The sequence below is a fragment of the Lynx rufus genome, unplaced genomic scaffold, assembly GCF_022079265.1.
Source record: "Lynx rufus isolate CCGP_SWC_20201006 ecotype Redwood Valley unplaced genomic scaffold, mLynRuf1.p SCAF_25, whole genome shotgun sequence".
In the NCBI taxonomy this organism is placed as follows: Eukaryota; Metazoa; Chordata; class Mammalia; order Carnivora; family Felidae; genus Lynx; species Lynx rufus.
Genome location: NW_025814840.1, coordinates 13482848 through 13503685, shown reverse-complemented (window position 1 = coordinate 13503685; position 20838 = coordinate 13482848). Strand labels below are relative to the sequence as shown.

The following is a 20838-nucleotide window of genomic DNA, read 5'->3' as shown; positions in this document are numbered from 1 at the left end:
AAGTATGAAAAACCACGTGTCATCATGAGATCCACTGTACTTTGCAACCCAATGTTTGAAACAAGGCTTCCGACTATATAGGACGAATAGTGGCCTAGTGGGGTGTCTGTGTTGGAAGAACGCCATCGCGGCCTGGAGAGACAAAGCAGCCGAAAATGTTCTTTATTGTGGTGATGTCCTTCTACCATGGCAGGCGACCTAAGGCATATTCTTACCAGGTGACATCCTAGTCCCCAACAGAGGCTGAAATAACTAAGACCAATTCTAAGCAACAGTCCTCACCTTGGAGAGGCGACTGCTGTCCACTCACATATGTCCTGGGAAGCCAAAAGGATGCTCAACAGACCACACGACTCCAAGTCAAAATACTGAAGTCCAGGGGCGCCTGGGTGGCTCAGTGGGTTAAGCGTCCGACTTCAGCTCAGGTCATGATCTCACGGTCTGTGAGTTTGAGCCCTACATTGGGGCTGACAGCTCAGAGCCTGGAGCCTGCTTCAGATTCTGTGTCTCCCTCTCTGTCTGCCCCACCCTTGCTCATACCTGATCTCGGTCTCTCTCAAAAATAAATAAACATTAAAAAAAGGTTTTTTTAATAAAATAAAATACTGAAGTCCAGACCATAAGAATAACACAACAGAGAGACTGAACAGATCATACAGGAAAGGTTACAAATCATTTCCTTCCTACAGTCAAATTAGTCTCCTATACGGCTTTTCCAGAAAAAAAATAATAATAATAATAATGCTGGCCATTACTAAGGTGCAAATAGGACCACTCTAGAGAGGAAAATATCCCAAGCAGGAGTAAGACCAAAAGGTGCCCTCCTCCCCCTCACTTTGGGGGATCAACAGTTCCCTGCAGGTACTCTGTAAACTTGAAGTCTAGGAGTGGGGAGGAAGGGGTCACCCGGTCAACATTTTCTTTTCCCAAAGCAGCGGTGACATTTGTCAGGAAGGCTCCCTGCGGGGGCCAAGTGAGCGGCTCTCTGGCCAGCCCTCCGCTCAACACCTGCAGCTGCTGGCCGGTCTGGCTGGGCTCCCGCTTCGTCAACAGGCAAGCCCAGGAGAGCAGGGCAGGGGCCCGGCCAGCGCCACACCCGCCCCGGCCTAAACAGATGTGCTTCCTCCGCTTGTCAACACAGGAAAAAGAATGGAGTGTGAAACCCTCAGGATCTGTGAGAAACTACGTGGTCTGGGAGGAAAACCTCGGAAAACCTTTTTGATGCAAAAACCATTGTGAAATGGGTTTCGGCGAGCAGGATTCCACTTTCCCCGCTGTGCAAGGCGCTTTCTTGCAGTCAGGCAGGAACGCTGGCGTCACCATCTGATCCGGCTCGCTCCTCTTCCACAGAGTCAGGCTGGGGCGGGGAGGGCTTGCAGATGACTCTAAAAGAGAAACAGAACTAAATTCCAAGTGTCTCGACCCTTTGTTCTGACTAATTGATGATGTGATGGCAGTGGATTTTTTGCCTTTCCGAGTTCAGCTTCGCTGCCTCCCTCCAGGAGTACACAGTGAAATGTGATGGCGGCGCTGCTCCCAGCCCCCCGGATATTCTGATAGTTTCGTATTTAACTGCAAAGAAAGGGCAGCAGGCCATATGGTGTCTCTAGGCAGAGAGGGGATAAGAGCTCTTGTTGGAGATGGACAGAGAAAACGGAGGAAGTGGACAGCTTAAAATGAGCCTTGGAATCGTTTTGTCTGCGGTTGATCCTTCCTTACTGTTTAATCCTGATGAGCTAGCAGTCTGTAAACAAGACTTTCCCTTTTGCCTTGGCCACCAGGAAGCTCAGAGCTACATTCTGGGTTCAATGATAGTAGCTTTCCTTGGCCTAAGCTTTCTCTGCATGGCGTTATTGCAAATAATTTCTGGATGTAGGTAGGAAGACAGCATTTGTGATATTCTGGCTATCCGCCATCTATTCCCCTCCTTTTGTTAACTAGATACCAAATTCCCTCCAGGAAACTATGTTTCCCTAGCCCTAGCCCATGCGCTTCGGGGAGAGGGTCCCGCCTCCATCTCAGGGGAGAGGCACATAACCTAGACACAAGCCAGTCCGTTGCTCTATCCTCTATCTCCCTCTCCACACAGCATTGGGTTACAGGTGGGCAGATGAGCCGGTGAGATACCAAGGACATTTTGCCAGGAATCAGGGGACTGACATCGTTCCCACTGGACCTGAGGTTGGAAAGACGCTAGTCTGAAGCCCTTACTGCTGTACCACGACCACAAGGGAAGCATCTGCCTGAAAAAGGAGCTAAAGCTTGAGGATTCGTCCCTGCAGGACAAAGGGAGACGGGAAAGAAGGTCCAGGCTCATCCCGGTACCTGATGCTCACTGGCCCTGTCTAGGAAACAGCAGAGCCCCGTTCCGCTACAGCACGATCTGGATTTGCTGTCACAGTGGAAAGCATCCCAACTGACACAGGAGGTAGAGGCAAAAAGCCCACGCTTCGTTTTCTCTTACTGTGAGAATACTATGCGGTGGGGGCAGGAATTTTGAAAACCACAGGAAACCGTAAGAAAAAAAAAAAAAATCACCCCAGATCCCACAACCTAGAGAAAACAGCAAAATGGACTTCCCAGAATTTACTTTGAAGCCAGGGGGAAGGAAACACCATTCGTGAACACCTTCAAACACGCTGTCACACTGAACCCGACAGCATCTCGAGCTATCCCGTTTAAGCCACATGGAGGGAGAGTCATTATTTCATTTCTGTTTAGCTTTGGCACATAGCTCTGTCAGGCTTCTGAGTTCAACTTAAACTTTTTTATCAGCCTCCAAGTTCAAAAGGCGTTAATCTGGCCCCGCACCAAAAGCCTTTTGGCCAGAAACAGCTGAGCTGTTTGAGAGCACCTCCGAAGGGCTGCATTTCAGGCGGACCTGTCATCTCTCAGGAGCCACGCTGCTGCCACTGTGGTTCTCTGCACGGGCCTGGCAGGTAAGCCGGGCCCCACTCCCCACCCCCAGGACTGCAGGGCCCTCGCTGGCCGTCTGGGGTCCTCTGGCTCGGCGGGCAGCCACGATCGGGCAGGTGGCTTTGAATCGACGCTGCTGCAGCTGGTATCCCACGAATGCTGCCAATCATGCTGTCTGTTACTTTTCCATTACTAGAATTTTTCAAACATACAGAAAGAATACAGTATAACAAACACACACGCGTCGCTTCCATTTTACAATCGTTTACGTTTTGCCAGCTTTGCTTCATTTATTTCTTTTCTTGCTGAAGTGTGCAGTTTTGAGGGGGTTTTTTAAATTTATTTTTGAGAGAGTCAGAGAGAGGGACAGAGGATCCGAAGCAAGCTCTGTGCTGACAGCAGAGAGGGCGACGTGGGGCTCGAACTCACAAACCGTGAGACCGTGACCTGAGCCAAAGTCGGACGCTCAACCGACTGAGCCACCCAGGCGTCCCTGAAGTGTTTTAAGGTAAACTACAGACATATTACACACGGATGCGTCTGACTGCTCCTTCGCAGTGCAATTTCCTCTTTTAACTTCCGATTCACATTAAATATCTAAGGAGGACAATGTAAAATGATTGCCACCATTTATAAAATACCCGCACTTCACGAATTGCTCCATTCATTCATTCTTTCATTGGCCAGTATTTATTGAGCACCTGTTAGGCCACAGTTTGAAGCCCCGGGGATACAGTGACACACAAAACCGGGGGTGGGCAGGACCCCAGCTCTCACGGATGGAGGGCTTCTTCTGTGGTGGAGATGGGCATTAAAGAGATCAACAAAGTAGCATGGAACCAGAGTGATGGGGGAGGTGGTGAGGACTGACTGGATTCAGGGCCATGTAGTGTATGCAGTCAACAGGGTTTTTGGACAGACTGGATGTGAGGTGTGAGAGAAAAAGAGGGGTCAAGGATGACGGACATTTTTGGCCTGAGTGTCTGGAAGCCTGAAGGAACCATTCATTAGGATGGAGATGACCCCAGAGACAGCGTTGCAGGATTTTTTACCTCAGTACCAGGACTCATCGTCTTGCCCCTTCGAAGAATAAAGTGGTGAACGCAAAATGAGCGGCGGCAGACAAAAGTTCCTGAGACCGTAAGATCAGAAAGGAAGAATAGTAGGAGAGCTCTCTTGACAGAGAGGCGACATTCAAAAGTGAACGCCCGCGAGTAGAGGCAAGGGTCCTGGTTTCCCACAGTTCCCCTTCGTTCCTTCTCAGGGTCGACCTTTACTGGCTGGAAAACGCTAGGTGCTGGGTTGTCCTTTCCTGATTGGCTCATTTTCATCATACAAGGAGAGGTCTGTGGCCACGCCGGTCCTTGTGGGTCATCCGTTTTCTGGTCTACTTATTTTTAGTCAGGTCTCTTGTCAAATTCCCGAGGGAAACCCGAGGGGGAGTAGGTGGGGTCTGTGACATTCTTGAGAGGGACCTCCTGCCTCAGGGGGTCTGCTGTGGTCAGGCTCTCCCAGCATTGTTCCAAACTCTGTGTTTTTCCCCACCCAGGGACCTCCGGTCCTAATCTTTCCCTCTCTGCCTCTTTTAGCCTATCTTTTCCTATCCTAACACAGGTCTGGAGGGGAAGATCGCAAGTTCAGTTTGGAATGCCAAGTCTGAGAGGTCACGCAGGAAGCTGGCTCTCTTTGTCTGGAGTTTAGTGGCGACGCGGAGGCTGGAGACGCGACTCTGGAGTAGTCAGCATCTACAGATCCTATCTTCAGCCCCGGGACTGCGTAAGAGCACTAAGGAGCGAGTAACTGGCAAAGACATCCAAGGACTGAGCCCTGGACACTGGGAAATAGCAGCCAGCGTGGGGAGAAAGACTCCAGCATGTAGTGTCCTGAAGCCAAGAGAACAAAAGGTTTCCAGAAGGGAGCGATCGTGTCCAGTACTGCTGATAGGCCGTCGCAGATAAAGACTGAGAACTGACCCCAGAATTCAGCACCGTGGAGGTCACCGGTTTCCTTGGCAAAAGCTGCCTGGGTGAAAGGGCCAGGACAAAAGTCTGATAGGTGGGTCATGGGAGAAGTGGAGACAGCGGCTATGAACAGCCCTTTAGAGACATTTTGCTGTAACGTAAAAGTGAGCAGAAATGGGATGCCAGCTGCAGTGGGCAAAGGGTCAAGAGGTTTTGTTAAGACGGGATAAATCACACCATGTCTCTGCTACTGGAAATACCTAGCAGCGAGGGGGAGATGATGCGGAAGGCAGGATGCACGACTGCAGCAAGGCCGGCCAGTGGTCCAAAGCCAATGCCCCGCCACCACCCCCCCCCCCCCCGCTCTGAGAGGTGCGCCCACAGTGTTGGGGGGATGGGCGTGGATACGTAGATGGTGGGTGCAGTCAGGGTTTTCGTTCTGTGAGGAGACACTACCATCCTCTTTGGAAATGAATCCGAGGAAGCTCCAAGGAGTGAAGTCCTTAGTAAGTTGCAAATCTGGAACCCAAGACCCAAGTCTCTGGTTCCAAAATCTGTCCCACCACGGCTGCCCCTCTATTTTTGCGCAGAACTGGGAAGTCAAGGAGTTAAAGAAACCCTCTGCCACGTTTTTTACTCTTTGCCTTTTACACAAAACATAGGTTGCTTTGAGGCACTTTGAAGCTCACGTTGGAATGAGGCCTCTTTGACAAGTCAGGGATCCTTCCAACTAGTGTCCTGTATTTCGCATTCTCATTTGGCCTCCGCTCCCATGTAACATTCAAATTTATGGGGCTCTGAAACAAGAGACTTGGCAAAATGTTATCCTGGTACAATTTCCCGGATGCACTTTTATTTCCCCCTAAAAATATCCACGTTCAAGTATTTTCGCTTTGCCCTTGACGATCTGTGTGCACTTTGTACAGAATCTCAGCTCCGGGCTGGGGGAGGCGGGGGTCTCAGTTCCGCTCCCGAGCGCCCGGCGCGGGGACAGGGCCGCCGGCCGGAGCACCGCCACTAGATGGCGCCAGAGCCCTCCTTCGCTCTGACTCCTGCCGGCTCCGAGTTCTCTGGGGATCCGCGGTCGGGACAGGCGCCGCTCACCACCCGCCGGCCTGGTCGGGCCTGGCGGTCCCTTCCCCACCTTGGAACTGGAGAAGGGGTCAGCTCGACGCCCGCTGTCTTCTCCGTCCACTTCTGGACTTAAAGCAGACCCGGGTCGTCCGCTACCTGGCAGACGATCTCCGAGCAAACAGGGTCAGAACAGCGATGGCTGTGCAAAATTTGGATGGAATGCTGGGAGGAGGGAGGAATGTGGTTTTGTAAACATATTACCTGATACATACTTTGCCTATCAGAAAGCCTGGTCCAGTGTCCAATAACTCGGCTGCCTCGAGCCCTATGCAACGGAGATTGAATTTCCATGTGGCCCAGCTGGCAGCTTTAAAGCATTTTCAGATGAGGCATATGTATACACACATGGGGTCACATCACAAGGGCACAAAATATGACCCGCTTGCAGGTGCTTGAAAGAGAAGTTTGTGGCTGACAAATCCATCCTTGAAAAACTCCTGTGTGCCTCCAGGACAGCAAGTCAGGTGTCCTATCTCCACAAATGAAGAATACGGTCTGTAATTAGACTAACCCAGAACCCTTTGAAAACTGGTTAGGGGAGATGTTTTTTCTTGACTTGACGAGAGCTTATTCCTCTAACTGTAGGATATCTGTCAAGTGCTTTTCGGCATGGAATGAACCACTGAAAAGTTTTTAAATCACAAACTATTTTAATTGCTTTAAATCACAAATTATTTTAAACAGGTCAGGGTTTGTAAGAACTGGTTACGATGGGTGTCTTCCAAGCATACTCTGACTCTAGGGCTGGCTTAGCTGTTTCCTGAAAACATCTTTATCACGTACCTTTTTTTTTTTTTTTTTTTTTAAAGATCTCAGTTATAAGTAATCTCTACCCCCAGTGTGGGGTTTGAACTCATAAACCTGAGATCAAGAGTCACATGCTCTACTGACTGACCCAGCCAGGCGCCCCTCCTTATCGCAGATCTTAGGTCCCTCTGAGAAGGAAGTTTGTGTATCTTTGTTTTGGGAGAGGACAGCTGTGCTAAAGAAGAGTATAATTGAAGAGATGAACCTTTATGGTGACAAGTATTTTGTGTTGCTCAGGACACAGGGACCTATGTCCTTTCTTTTTTTGTTTTCTCTTTTTTGAGATGGGGGGGGTCTCATAGTCTCATAGGTTTGACTAACAGCCTTTTCTGTCAGGCTCCACAAAATTGTTTTAACTAACGTCTTTTTAATTAATTCAGTTAGCTTTTACTGAAGTGCCCGTCTCGTGCTAGAACCCAAGCTAGGCACCAGAGGGGTCGCAATGAACAGAAGTAGCAAAACAGCACGGCCGTACTAGAGCTTACCTCCTTCCAAAGGAAGTTTTTAAACACACATCCTGTTGAGATGAGGACATTTATATCAGTTTGCTGTCCTCAAAGCATTGTGATGTAGTGTGGCTCAGATACAAACCAGGAACATGAGCCTGAATGCATTTTTTTTTAATGTTTATTCATTTTTGAGAGAGACACAGAGCATGAGTGGGAGGGGCAGAGAGAGAGAGAGAGAGAGAGAGAGAGACAGACAGACAGACAGACAGAATCTGAAGCAGGCTCCAGGTTCTGAGCTGTCAGCACAGAGCCTGACGTGGGGCTCAAACCCACGAACTGTGAGATTATGACCCAAGCCAAAGTGGGATGCTCAACCAAGTGAGCCACCCAAGCATCCCAAGTCTGGATGCATCCTAATCACTAACTCAGTGATGCTGAACAAATCACTGGATCCTTCCATGCCTCCCCCTGTCACTGTGTCCTTTGTTAATATCCTTACCTTCCTCAGCTTTGTGAATTCAATGATATAACACCTGAGCTGTCAAGACATTACAAAGATGCAGTTTGTTTTTACAAAATACACTGTTTTTTATGTTATAACAGTACCTAAAGGAACCATAAGATAAAGGAACATGATTACAAATGGTTCTTAAAACAGAGGACTTAAAAGATTAGGCTAAAATTCTAACAGAGGATATCATTAACTCTCAGCTCTTACTGCTCAGAAGCACAATCTGAGGAATCCAGAATACTCTAAATATCTGTTAAAGGATCAGAGGTGAGGAATGTGGTTAGCCCTGAAAAGGTCCCTGACCCCCTGGCAGCCAGCCTCCCTTGGAGAATAGCTTCAGGCACATCTTCACCTGTTGGATGAAAACCAACACTGGGAGCTGGAGCAGCACGGATCTGACCAAGCTGAAGGCCGCGGGGCGGGGCGGGGCGGGGCGGGGCGGGGGAGGTGACACAGAAAGTCAACTGGCCTGAGGTGTCTCAGTGTGGGACTCTGTCCAAACACAGAGACATTTCAGAACGTCTTTCAGGAGGTATGATGAACGTGAGACACAGAGCTAACAGGACACTAGACGTGTCCTGGAGGAAGATGTGCTGTCTAGGCGGCCAGAGGTGTACAACGCATTCCAGACGAGGAGTCTGTGGAACTGAGTGAACGGCTTCCCCTGGTGTCGAGAGGACTTTGTGTTTTCCAGTCTCCCTGCTTCCCCCAGCATCCTGATGACGCCATCACCTAGAGGCCTCGCGAAAAATGATTTTCCCATTTTCTTAGAAAAGAGGTGGAATTAAAACTATTTTAATTAACTAAGTACAGTCAGATCTGTAGGCCCTTTTGCAGAAGGGAAGTTACACATTACAAAAGGAAGAACATGGAAATTCTGCACATTTCCTGTTGAATGTCCCCCTTTATTCAGAAAGCAGGCTGGCCGGCCATTTTGTTTCTATTAGAGAATCAACAGAAATATACTCAACTCACAGGCCCAAATAAACGGACAACGGGTCGACAATTTCGCCACACGGAAATTACAAGTCAGAACACCTCCCTGTCCACTCACTTCCCCCTCTCCATGGACGTTTGGTGTACCTGTGTCTACTCTCAAAATCAAGGACTTTGGGTCCCGGAGCATTTGGGAAGAAATCTCAAGTTCAGCAGACAGCTGAAAGCATTAAGAGAAATATCTAGAATGCTGCTTGGTATTGTCTTTGGTAAAAAAATAAAGGAGTAAAAACCTTTTTGTAGAGGCGGCTTCTAAGCAACAGGCTTGACCAAGGGTAAACCTGAGTAAGGTCAAAGAGCCCACAGGGCTCACCGACCACCACAAGCTTCGGGCAAGCAGGCTCACTAAGTGACCCACCTCGTAATAACCATAGGCTCTAATTAACCAATGGGCTACTTACAACCAGGCACAGTTACCAAAAAAGGGAAAATTCCATCCATTCCCGTATCTCCCTCACTCCACCCTGTGACTGTGGCCCCTCACTGCCACCTTGCTGCAGACAGTCTCTTTGCTGTACTGCCCATCTTGTGGTGTACTGAATAAACTTCTACGTCCTTTGTTCTGCCTTGATGGGAGTGGGTAGAGAGAGAATCCCAAGCATCCCAAGCAGGCTCTGTCAGCACAGAGTCCAATGTGGGGCTCAAACTCATGAACCGTGAGATCGTGACCCGAGCTGAGATCAAGAGTCGGGACGCTTAACCAACTGAGCCACCCAGGTGCCACCAAAATAAACTTAGAAAAAAATAATAAACCCAATGACTTAACAAGTAGCTTTTAAAAGAGATATTATCACTCTTCACAACGACACTCTGTTCGTCCTTCCATGTACCTTCATGTATCATGTCAAAAAATCTTTTATATTCGTTTCATTGTGAAAAATTCCCAGCCAACTTCTGATCATATGGATTTCCATTCATTAAGTATTTACTAAGCATTTAACTACGCTTTATGCTGAGAAACCCAGTCATCACTAAGACACACGTATTTAGAAGTGGTCTGGTGGGTGAACGGGACGTTACTAAAAAAATTACAGTAGATCTCAGTGAATGAGGTTGGAGAATTAGTCAAGTGTCTGATTATAAGGGCCTTGGATGCCACACGAGAGGGACGTTTCAGAGCAATTCCTGGGGCAGCAGAGTGGATCAGAGTCGATGAGGCTGCACAGTAACTATAATCAAATATCCTAGAGCAGCAGTGAGGCCAGAGAAGAGTGGAATGGATCAGACACACAGAAAGAATAGGAGGGGCGAGGTTTGGTCATTGGTGTAGTGTGGTGAGTAGGTAACAGCCAAGTGGAGGACAGCTCAGAAGGAGCCTGTGCAAGGGAATTAATTCAATTCTGTACAAGTCACGTGAGGTGCCTGCACACAGCCATGTGATGCTGAGCAAGCAGGAACCCACACCCACCCGAGCTCAGTGAGGGGACGTAGGTGTCAATGAAGCCAGAGAGCATGAAATGACCCAGGAAGAACGGAGAGATGGGAGCAATCCCAAATGAAACAGAATCTGGGAGAGGAGCAAGTTCTGGCAAAGGTACCGTCCCCACCCGGAGCCCAGCCCCCAGCCCCAGCCGCCACACTGCGCGAGCCCGAGTTCATCCCAGCCCTCCAGGTCCATGTGCTCTCCAGCCTGCCTTTCCAACACTCTGGCCCTGTTACCGGGTCCAGACTGTGACCGCAGCTTAGGAGTCATGGCATTCCTTCCTGAAGCATTAACTGTATATTAGTGACTTGGGAGGGAGCAAAGAGATTTTTATGTTAGACAATGCAAAGTTACAGAGCAGAAAACAAAAACAAAAACAAAACTCTCATTTTTAGAAGAGAGAAGACATAATTTCAATAACGTTTTGTGCTTTCAATTCCTCAGGTTTTGTACCCTTTCAAGAAAGAAGCAACCATTCTACGTGTGACATGAATTATACAGAGTGGCCATTTTGTTTTGTTTGCGCATTATGTCTTCCATCTTTGGTGAAAAGTACCTACGTTTTTTTATTTTTAATGCTTATTTGCTTTTGAGAGAGATAGAGAGAGGATCCGAAGCAGGCTCTGCACTAACAGCACATAGCCCGATGCAAGGCTTGAACTCAGGAACCATGAGGTCATGACCTGCGCCCAAGTCGAACGCTTAACCAACTGAGCCACCCAGGTGGCCCAGTACCTACATTCTTTAAAAAAAAAAAAAAAGTCGCCTCAATTCCTTTTACCCTATCTCTCAAACAGGCAGTCAAGTAAAGTGCAAGCTACCCTTATTTTAAACCCTAAGTCTTATTACAGCCAACTAACCCTCAACAAAGGTGCCAAGAATATACAAGAAGGAAAAAAACAGTCTTCAAAAACTGGTGTTGGGATAACTGGATATCTGCATGTAAAAGGATGAAAGTGAACTCTTATCTTACACATATATAAAAATCAACTCAAAATGGATTAAAGACTTAACTGTAAGATCTGAAACCATAAAACCCCTAGAAGAAAACATAAGGGGAAAGGTCCTTGACATTAGCCTCGGTGATGATTTTTTCAATTTGACACCAAAAGCCAGGTAACAAAAAGGAAAAACAAGTGGGACTACATTAAACTAAAAAGCTTTTGGAAGACAAAGGAAACCACCAACAAAATGAAAATGCAACCTACTCAATGGAAGATATGTGCACATAAAATATCTGACAAAGGGTTAATATCCAAAATATATAAAGAATTTTTACAACCCAACACTTAAAAAACTAACAATCTGATTACAAATGGGCAGAGGACCTGAACAGACATCTTTCCAAAGAAGACATTTTTCCGAAGACCTTTTTCCAACAGATACATGCAAAGATGCTCAACATCACTCATCGTCAGGGAAATGAAAATCAAAACAATGAAAAACCACAAATCAAAACCTCACACCTGTCAGAAGGGCTACAATCAAGAAGACAAGAAATAACAGGTGTTGGCAAGGATGCTGAGAAAAGGGAACCTTCGTGCACTATTGGTGGGAATGCAAACTGGTGCAGCCACTAGGACAGTATGGAGATTCCTGAAAAAGTTAAAAATAGAAATACCATATAACCCAGTAATTCTACTGTTGAGTATTAAACCCTCCCCCCCTCCCCAAATACTAATTCAGAAAGATGTATGCACCTCCAGGTTCATCACAGCATTATTTACAGTAGCCGAGATATGGAAGTAGACTAAGTGTCCATGGACGGATGAATGGATACAGAAGTGGTGCATATATACACAGTGGAATATTACTCAGTGATAAAAAGAATGAGATCTTGCCATTTGTGACAACATGGATGGACCTAGAGGGTATAGTGCTGAGTGAAGTAAGTAAGAAAAAGATAAACACCATGATTTCACTTACATGTGTAATCTAAAAAACCAAATGAACAAACAAACGAAAACTAGAAGCAGAGTCATAAATACAGAGGACAAACTAGTGATTGCCAGAGGGGAGGGGGGTGAAGGGAGGAGCAAAATAGGTGAAAGGGACGAAGAGGTACAAACTTCCAGTTATAATTAATCACCGAGATAAAAAGTACAGCAAAGGGATTACGGTCGCTAATACTGTGATAATGTTGTACAGTAACTATACTTATCATGGCAGGCACTGCACAATGTATAGAATTATTGAATCACTATGTTGTACAACTGAAACCAATATAACTTGGTGTCAATTATGCTTCAATTAAAAAAGTAAAACACCAGGGTGCCAGGGTAGCTCAGTGGGTTGAGCATCAGCCTCTTGATTTCAGCTCAGGTCATGATCTCACGTTTCATGAGACTGAGCCCCATGTTGGAGCTCTGCGTGGGTAGTGTGGAGCCTGCTTGGGATTCTCTCTCTCCCTCTCTCTGCCCCAACACCCCCCTCTCAAAATAAATAAACTTAAAAAAAAAAAAAGTAAAACACCAAAAATAAATTTACAAATATGATTGACATTTGAAATAGAGTTCTGGAAATGTTATAAGAAAAACCGTAAAGGTGAAATTCAGAAGTTTAAAAGCAAAGTTATTAAGTAGTTTCATAACGTTTACAGTGGAAACATAAATGGGACTATATCAAAGTAAAAAATTTCTGCACAGCAAGAGAAACCAACAAAGTGGGAAAGCAACCAATGGAATAAAAGAAAATACTTGCAAACCACCTCTCATCAAAGAGGTTAATATCCAAAAAAATATGAACTCCTACAACCTAAAGCAAAAAAACAAAACAAAACAAAACAGAAAACAAAACAAAACAACAACAACCCAAGCTTAAAAACAGGCAAAGGCCCCGGTAGACATTTTTTTCCAAAGACATACAAATGGCCAGAAAGTGCTCCTCACTAACCATCTGGGAAATTGACAAGAGCACAATATAACCTCACACTTGACAGGACGGCCATTATCAAAGTCAAAACGGCAAGTGTTGGCAAGGCTGTGGAGAAAGGGAGCCCGCTCCCTTTAACTGTTGGTGAAGTCACTGCGGAAGAGTGTGGAGATGGCTCAAAAACTTAAAAACAGAACTACCACGTGACCCAGCAATCCCACTTCGGGGGATATGTCTGAAAGAAATGAAACCATGATCTCAAAGAGACAGCTGCACCCCCATGGTCGTCACAGTGTTCTTCGCCAGAGGCAAGGCAGAAGACACTGAATGTCTGTCGGTGGATAAATGAAATGTTACAGGTGTGTGTGTGTGTGTGCGCGTGTGTGTGTGTGCGCGTGGTGGGGGTGGGGTAGATAGAGGTGGATATTCAGCCTTAAAAAAGCAAATTCTGGAGCACCGGGGTGGCTCAGTCAGTTAAGCAACCAACTCTTGACTTCAGTCCTGGTCGTGATCTCCTGGTTCGTGAGATCCAGCTCCATGTCTGTCATTGCAGAGCCTGCCTGGGATTCTCTCTCCCTCTCTGCCTGCCTCTCCCCCACTCACTCTCTCAAAATAAAGGGAAAAAAAAAAAAAAGGAAATCCTACCATTTCTGACACGGATAAACCTGGAGGATATTATGCCAAGTGAAATAAGCCTCAAACAAAAAGACCATGACCTCAATTATAGGTGGCATCTAAACAAATCAATCTTATAGTGTGGTGCCTGGCTGCTTCAGTCAGAGAACATGCAACTCCTGATCTCGGGGTTGGTTGTTCAAGCCCCGGGTCGGTGTAGAGACTACTTTAAAACACAATTTGGCTGGGGGGGGGGGGGTCGGGTCGTCCCTGGGTGGCTCAGTTGGCTGAGCGTCCGACTTCGGCTCAGGTCATGATCTCACAGTTCGTGGGTTCGAGCCCCGTGTCCAGCTCTGTGCTGGGGCTCGGAGCCTGGAGCCTGCTTCAGATTCTGTGTCTCCCTCTCTCTCTGCCCCTCCCTCGTTCATGCTCTCTCTGCCTCTCAAAAATGAATAAAGGTTAAAAATTTTTTTTTTTTTAATTTTGGAAAACCAAATCAAACTCATAGAAAGAGTAGAATGGTGGTTGCCAGGGACAAGGGAGTAAGAGAAATTGGAAGATGTTGAACACACAGTACAAACTTTCAGTTATAAGTTCTGGAGCATGGGGACTATACGGTTAAATGCGTTGTATACTTGAAATTTGCAGAAAGTAGTTTTTTTTTTTTTTTTTAATGTTTATTTTTGAGAGACAGAGACAGCAGGCAAGGAAAGGGTAGAGAGAGGGAGACACAGAATCCAAAGCAGGATCCAGGCTCTGAGCTGTCACAGAGCCCGACATGGGGTTCACTAACTGTGAGACCGTGATGAGCCGAAGTCGGACGCTTATCCAACTGAGCTACCCAAGCACCCCTGCAGAGTAGATGTTAAGTATTCTCACATCACACACCTAAAAAGGTAACATATCTGAGGTGACAGATGTTAGTTAGCCTGACTACGGGAATCATTTCATGTCCACTATACCCCAACATCACATCACACATCTTAAATATATAAAATCCTAATTTATTTATCTTACTTCAATAAAGATGGTGGGGGGGGGGGAGGATCCTGAATCTTCCATTTATCATGCAACACTGGGCAGGTTTCTTTTTTTTTTTTATGTTTATTTATTTCTGAGACAAAGAGCATGAGTGGGGGAGGGGCACAGAGAGAGGGAGACACAGAATCAGAAGCAGGCTCCAGGCTCTGAGCTGTCAGCACCAAGCCCTACGTGGGGCTTGAACCCACAAACTGTGAGATCATGACCCGAGCCGAAGTCGGTCGCTCAACCGACTGAGCCACCCAGGAGGCGTCCCTGGGCAGGTTTCTTAAGCTATGAGAGGGGAACAGCTACTGTCTGAGATAGTAGGGAGTCTGAGTGAATACATTCTGGAGTGAGGAAATGTTTGTCATCCTCTATGTGAGGCCTGGAGATCCAGCCTCTCTCAGTCTGTTAGTAAAAGTCAAACTAGCACAGTGAGATGCAGAGGTGGAGGGGACGGTCAGGTTTAGGGAGCTCACTCTAATCTGAAAGGCTAGACGTACTTTTCCTGAGGCAACAAATGCCACTTCTGCTAATTCAAGTTGGGTTTCTATACTTGCTACTGGAGTCCTACCTGCAAGGGAAGCTTTTGAAAACTAGTGCAGGGCTCTAAAAAAATGGCACATTGATATAACTTTTTATAAGAATCAGTCTCTGCTAAGACCACCAAGTTGTCCTCTTCAAATGCCGAATAGAGTGAGCAGCTGCATGTACGATGTCACTGTCCAGAGGTCACTGAGCGAGCACGTTCCACCTCTCCAGGGACTTGTCTCGTGCGCTCCTCTGGGTAACAGGCAACTCGTTCTGCTTTACAACTTCAAACATACCCACTCTGCCCAGGTACAAGCTGAAAGGCCAGCTCACTTCAGTCTAGCTACTTCCTTAGGCTACCAAGAAAAGGCAAGGCTACATGGATCTTAAGATCTCAGTGAAGCTCCAGTGGGATCCCGTTTTCGCCCCGAACCAGGCACAGATTTTTCAGATCAAGCTCTAGCTTAACCACAGCCTCTCTTACTCATTTTCTCCCCCCACCCCTGACTCCTAGCTTCTATATCCATATTATCGGGAAGTGTTTGACTCCTCTATCAATACCAATGGATATTAAACAAGAATTCAGTACCTCTGCAATGCCTCCTGGACTGTTTCCATAACACAGCTGTAAACCTTTAAAAGTGAAGGAAAAGGTTCCATATATAAAATGTCCTGGAGACCCTCTAAAAGGAAAAAATCCATTTGATTTTCCCAGACACAAATATCAAATAAAAATTTTAGAACTCACAATCAAAATGCTTAGTGAATGTAAATTTTTTCTGTTATTTCGAGAGACGGAAAATCTCAAGCAGGCTCTGCCCTGTCAGCTCACAGCCAGACATGGGGCTCAAGCACACAAACGGTCAAGATCGTGACCTGAGCACGCCCCAGGGAATGGAATTTCTGCTTAATTTATGTGTCTAGTTAATGGGCTATTTATGGGGGAAAAAAATCCTAAAAAAACATTTAAATGGACTGGCCTATCTCGAACATAAAGTCTGTAATTGACTGTCTTTATGCTTTGGATTATCGAATGAGTACTGGGTGTTCTTAAATAATCACATACTACCACCAGTTGGCTGGCTTTTTAATTACACACTTCATTTTTACAGAGTGCACCGCTGAAGCACATCATCTGGGACATGAACACTCGCTATCCTACAATAATTTCCTATTCATGTTTTCTAGGTCACCCCTGACTGCTGCTGGGTCACATTCACAGCATGGCCCCAGTCCAGCAGCATCACCAAACCCTGGGAACTCATTAGAAATGCTAACAGGGGGCACCTGGCCGGCTCAGTGCATACACCATGTGATTCTTGACCTTGGGGTCATGAGTTCAAGCCCCAAGTTGGGCACAGAGTTTACTTAAAAGAAAATCACTTTTTTTTTTAATTAAAAAAAGAAATACTGAAAATGTGCTCCTGGGTCTGACCTGCTGCCCAGCAACGTGCTTTAGCAATCCTTCCAGGTACCTGTTAAACTTGGGTAATCACGATGACCCAGAATCCTCACCAGCTGACATTAAAGCAGGGGTTCTTAACCTGGGATATGAAGTCAAAGGCAAATGTGCCTTTTCCTGGGAGGAGCTGCCCAACTGTCAACCTTCTCTAAGGGATGTCAACCTAGAGGCAGGTACCACCACTGCCAGTCATCAAATTCAGATTTCACTTCTGCAAATACACACCAAGCCAACATGTTCTCCAAGCCCTTTAATATTCACTTAAAACAGCTGAGGCACAAGCAATAATAAAACTGCATTTTTTGTTACAAGAAAGAATTTTGTGTAATATCTGCATCATATACCAATTTTCTCAAACTCTCTTCGGCAATATTTCATTAATACTCTGGTGGTCCAGAAGTTGGTTCAACAAGGTCAGAAAAGCAGAAATTTAGTTAAAAAAAAAAAAAAATCAATTACCGAAGGGTAAGAGGACTCAAACATTTACTGAGTGCCTACTATGGCCACCGTACTAGGTTTCATGTACTTTACAGAAGTTCAATGTGAATGTTAAGTCCTAGTCATCTGTTAACAGGCTAGCAGGACACAGTCAGGTAAGCCCATCTTAAGTGTGCTTTCACCTGAAGTACAACTGTGGAATCGAAAAATCGATCTTTCCCAAGGAAGCGCACCAACATACACAAATACATATTTCCATTTCCAAAGACAGTACCCAAGCATGCAACATTAGGACATGGGCGCACTCAGGTTGTCACCACTCTACCTAAATCTTGGGCTGAGGACCACTGGGCCAGCATCGCCCCTACTGACTGCGTGGTTCCATCACCATTTAAAACTTTAGACAGGAAATGGTGTTCAGCACATTAAGTATCTGGGGAAAACCTTGCTTGGGTTTGTTTTGTTTTGTTTTTTAACAAAACGACTTTCAGAAGTGGCACCTGTTCTGAAAACCATCATTTAAGTAAGAAAATGACAGCATAATCGGCTCTAACGGGAAGATACCACAGCCTTTTCAACAAGTTATTACATCAAAGCTGGTTATTTTTCAGAAAACTAAGTGATACCCAGCTCAGAGTACAGAATTCTCCAGAGCATATAGCCTTCACATCCTCCCACACAGCTAAGTCAACCCCTCACTCCTCCAGCTAGTCCTTAGTTTCTCTGGGTCCGTTCCTCCCTTGCCAAGCTGCCTGCCCCTTGTGCTTGCCTCTATATACTAACTCTAACCTATATTCTGGATGCCCCTGGTCTCAACACTCCCTCTGGCTGGGGTGGGCACAGGACAAAAGCTTGTTTCCTACCGATGTGGTCAATCGCTGACCAATCGCCATTGCCCTCCTTTGGATTTGGGACCTACTGGTAAAACTGACTAGCATGTTTGCACTGGTCACCTCCCTGTCCCCACAAAAGAGCAGGCTGGGTGTTATCAAAAATAAAAGCACACTGTTTAAGGGTTCAGGATTACACATGTGGAAGATACACAAGGAAGAGTCCCTAAATGTCTGAGTCACGTGGTCTGATGTTCTTTTACAGACGAGAATACTAGGAGGTAAGTTCAGAGATGTAATGTGACCTGCCAAAGGGCGTGGGGATGTCCAGAGGCAAAAACTTAGAACCATACTGCAAACGCTCCCCTTTAGATCTCAACCACAACAAAAACCCAAGGTTAAGGAAAATTTGTAAGTAAAACAAAATAAAAAGTCTGGTACCTAGGCAAAGTCTTTGGGATCTCTCCAGATTTTTAGACAGAGTAAAGGCAACCTATACAGGGAGGAATTGTTACTCAGTTCAACAGATGACAGCAAGTACCAAGGATCTTTATTCTCAGGCCCGATGTTGAATCTGTGACTGCAGAAAACACGTCACTATTTTGAGAACACCTCCATTCTTTCCAAGTCTTCAGCTACAAGGTTACACCTTATTCTCATCGTAACAAGATAAATGAAAGAGGATTAAGGAGATACACTGAAGATAAAAGCAAAGGGAACAAACATTTTACAAGCTATCATCCCAGCTACCTAAAAGTTAAGTTTCAGATTTACGACAGTGACAGAACCATAGGATTTCAGTGAAAACCAACACAAGTTAGATCTTTAAAAAAAGGTGGGGGGGGGGGGATCAACTCAAAAATACAAAGTCAGGCAAGCATGCAAAATTCAGAGTAAAAAAAAATGCAAGGCCTGGTTGTCCAAACAACATATACCTCAGGAAAAGGTGGATTTGAAAATAGATGCTAAACAGAAACAAATGAATTAAAAGCTGAAAGGGACACTTCTCTGAATTAGCAGACCAACTGCCTCATTTATAGAGAGGAAAGAGGGCAGACAGTAATTGGTGAAGCTCACATGGCTAGATTAAGAATGACACAGATCTAATTCCCAGTGCTATCTGCAACTACATACAGCTAAAATGCATGGAGATAAATATTCAGAACACATTAAGCCCACTGGTTTAAACAAAACATTTCAAGACAAATACACAGGGAGGTGAGTTAATACAGCACAGCAGCACATCTCACGTATTAAGAGATTAAAAGGAAAGAAATGACCTCTCAAAGATTTTAATGCTTAGTTTTGATAAAGCAGGTTTCCATCCAATTCTTTTATGTAGAACAAAATGAACTAGCTTTAAAAAAAAAAAAAAACACGTGCATTCTTCAACTTTCTCCTACATTTTCTTGGCCTATCTTTCAAAACTAAGCAGAGTATTTTTAACGTAAGAAATGTGACACTATATGTACATTTTAATTGCACATTTTAGGAATAAAATAAATCCATGATATTTCGGTAACTCGTAGTGTATTTATAAAATGAAAAGACTTCTATCAAAATACACTTTTCACTGGGAAAAATAAATAAAACAGACAAATGGATCTACACAAAGTAAAAATTAACTTTGGTAGATTTCAGTGTAGGACAGTCCATAACCAGCCTATTTGCCCTTATTCCCCCAGAGCTGCTCATCTTCCGAGTTAAGATTTTAAAAATATTTTTAATTGAGATTATGTTGATATTGGTTTTTCATTCCACATCATCTTCAGCCAAGCTCTGAGCACTTACAATTCTCTGAAAGAGAAAAAAAAAATTTAATTTTTAAATGTCCTTTACAGGAGGCAAGAATATACAACGGGAAAAGACAGTCTCTTCAACAAATGGTGCTGGGAAAACTGGACAGCTACATGCAAAGAAATGAAACTGGAACACTCTTACACGATACACAAAAGTAAACTCAAAAAAGAATTAAAGACCCAAGTATGAGACCTGACACCATAAAACTCCTAGAAGAAAACATAGATCGTAATCCCTTGGGCATTGACCTTAGCAACATATTTCTAAGCATGTGTCCTCATGCAAAGGAAACAAAAGCAAAAATAAACTATTGCAACTATACCAAAACAAAAAGCTTTTACACAGCAAAGGAAACCAACAAAATGAAAAGGCAATGTACTGAACTGGAGGATATTCATAAATGATATATGCAACAAGGAATTAATACCAAAAATATAAAAAACTCATACAACTCAACACCAAGAAAAAAACCTAATATCTGATTAAAAATGAGCAGAGCACCTGAAGAGACATTTTTCCAACAGACACATGCGAAGAGGCTCGCCATCATTCCTCGTCAGGGAAATGCAAATCAAAACCACAAGAAGCATCACCTTACACCTGTCAGGATGGCTAGACTCAAGAAGACAAATAATAAGTGTTGGCAAGGATGGGGAGAAAAGGGAACACTCGTGCACTGCTGGTGTGAACGTAAATCGGTGCAGCCACTGTGGCAAACAGTAAAGAGGTTCCTTAAAAAATTTAAATGGGAATACCATACGATCCAGCAGTTCCAGTGCTGGTTATTTATCCAAAGAAAATGAAAATACTAACTCGAAAAGATGTACACAACCCTATGTTTATTGCAGCATGATTTACAACAGCCAAGATATGGAAGCAAACTATGTGTCCGTCAACAGATGAATGGACAAAGAAGTGGCACACACATAATTTAATGGACTATCACTCAGCCATAAGAACGAGATCTTGCTAACGGCAGTACGGATGGACCCAGAGGGCATTAGGCTGCGTGAGTTAAGTCAGACACGGATGAACACTATCTGAATTCACTCGTATGTGGAATCTAAAAAA

The 20838-nt window shown here is 45.1% G+C and overlaps 1 protein-coding gene across 2 annotated transcripts in view; it reads right to left on the bottom strand.

Annotated features, from left to right (window-relative positions):
* Positions 1-569: 569 nt before the first annotated feature.
* The window catches only part of TOMM20 (translocase of outer mitochondrial membrane 20), a 34064-nt gene continuing 13795 nt past the window's right edge, over positions 570-20838 (bottom strand). The window contains exon 5 of one of the 2 annotated variants that reach the window (XM_047088678.1): positions 570-1385. In XM_047088678.1, coding sequence (XP_046944634.1) covers positions 1353-1385 — 33 coding nt within the window. In that variant the 3' untranslated portion in view covers positions 570-1352. Of the gene's footprint in view, positions 1386-16934; positions 19765-20838 lie in introns of those variants that run through there. The other variant, XM_047088677.1, reaches the window with a different exon arrangement.